General features: G+C 51.6%; 1 protein-coding gene across 1 annotated transcript in view; it reads right to left on the reverse strand.

Annotated features, from left to right (window-relative positions):
• LOC111550298 (T-complex protein 10A homolog 2-like) overlaps nucleotides 1-1310 on the reverse strand; it is a 9835-nt gene extending 8525 nt beyond the window's left edge. The window contains 1 exon segment of the mRNA XM_023223636.2: nucleotides 1167-1310. Within this exon segment, the coding sequence (XP_023079404.2) occupies nucleotides 1167-1310 (144 nt within the window).
• Nucleotides 1311-1831: the final 521 nt, after the last annotated feature.

Here is a 1831-nt window from a genome sequence, read left to right on the forward strand (position 1 = left end):
GCAGCCTTTTTCTTTCTTTTCCTTTCTTTCTTTCTTTTCTTTTCTTTTTTTTTTTTTTTTTTAGGCAGGGTCTCACTCAGTCACCCAGGCTGGAGTGCAGTGGCGTGATCTCAGCTCACCGAAGCTTCAACTTCATGAGCTCAAGTGATTCTCTTGCCTCAGCCTCCCTAATAGATGGGACTACAGGCATGTGCCACCACACTTGGCTAATTTTTGTGTTTTTAGTAGACATGGGGTTTCAACATGTTGCCCAGACTGGTCTCAAACTCCTGGGCTCAAGCGATCCACCTGCCTCGGCCTCCCGAAGTGCTAGGATTACAGGCATAAGCTACCATGCCTGGCTATAGCTTTATTCTTATTAAGTAGTGTTTATTATGTGTTAGTCTATATGATATAACCAGATATAGATGTTCAGTGAATTATAATTCTTTGTTAAAACACTACTACGGCAATAAGAGGCTGGCATTCTTTTTTTTTTTAAGACATGGTCCTGCTCTGTCAACCATGCTGGAGTGCAGTGGCGCGATTTCAGCTTACTGCAAACTCCACTTCCCAGGTTCAAGCAATTCTTGTGCCTCAGCATCCTCAGTAGCTGGGATTACAGGTGCGCAGCACCATACCTGTCTAATTTTTGTATTTTTTGTAGAGATGAGGTTTTGCCATGTTGGCCAGGCTGGTCTTGATTGGACCATAGAACCTCCAGCCTGGTTCTGAGAATAAGTGGAATCGTGAGCCCTGCATTGTGTGGCCCTGACCACAGGGACCCGTGGCACTTTCATGAGAGCAAGCACTGTCCAACAGGGTCGGGTGAGGAAGGTGGTTGCTGGGATGACGTGAGGCATGTCAGCCTTCTGATTTTCGGTAATGAAGTTTTTAAAGCCTGGTGCCTTCTCCCGGATTAGAGGAGAAAAGCTGGAATGTTAATTTTCTTTAACTTTTTAATTTATTTTCTTTAACTCCCCATCCTGTCTCCCATCCACTAAGAGAGAAGGTTGCAGAGGGGAAGAGAGCCACGTGCCCCTCGGAGAGGAAGTTCAGCATCAGCGTCCCCGGGTGGCTCATTCCTACAGGGGTCCGGCGAGGGACAGTCCAATGACAGCCCTCAGGGACAGGAATCAGGGTCCTGCCTGGTGGGACTAACTCTGTCCCCACAGAGGTCAGCTCACCGGCATCTCCCCGGCGTTGCCATCCTCCTTGGGGGCCTTGTCTGCCGCAGCTGTCTTCTCCATGGCAGTCCCAGCTCCCGGGCATGGATCTTCTGGGTGGGTGCCCTCCTTGGGCTCCCCGGCCTCGAGCTGACCCTCCAGCATCCCGGTTGGGAAGGGAAGAGCTACGGCGACATCTGAATGCAGCCCCCCTTACCCACTCAGTGTGGGCTGAAGGCCCCAGCCTCAACCTAAGGACAAGCAGGAACAACAGCTGCTCTTCTCCCCTGGGGTCCTGTGCACATTCCCAAGCCCAAAGCTGACCAGGTGAAAGGACACCACGGATGGAGGGACTGAGCTGTCCACACCTGGCTCTCCACCATCCTCCATGGAAAACACTTCAGTTCCTAGAAGATCAGCCTGACACCTAACACACTCCCACCATCCACAGACGGAGGGACTGAGCCGTCCACACCTGGCTCTCCACCATCCTCCGTGGAAAATGCTTTAGATCTTAGATCAGCCTGACACCTAATGCACTCTGGTCATCCAGAGAAGGGTGTGAGCGGGGTGTGAGCTGGTGTGAGTGGGATGTGAGTGGGGTGTGAGCGAGTGTGAGGGGAATGTGAATGGGTGTGAGCGGATGTGAGCAGGGTGGTCTTGGAGTATGAGTGGGATGTGAGTGG

This window comes from Piliocolobus tephrosceles, chromosome 5 (genome assembly GCF_002776525.5).
Source record: "Piliocolobus tephrosceles isolate RC106 chromosome 5, ASM277652v3, whole genome shotgun sequence".
Taxonomy (NCBI): domain Eukaryota; kingdom Metazoa; phylum Chordata; class Mammalia; order Primates; family Cercopithecidae; genus Piliocolobus; species Piliocolobus tephrosceles.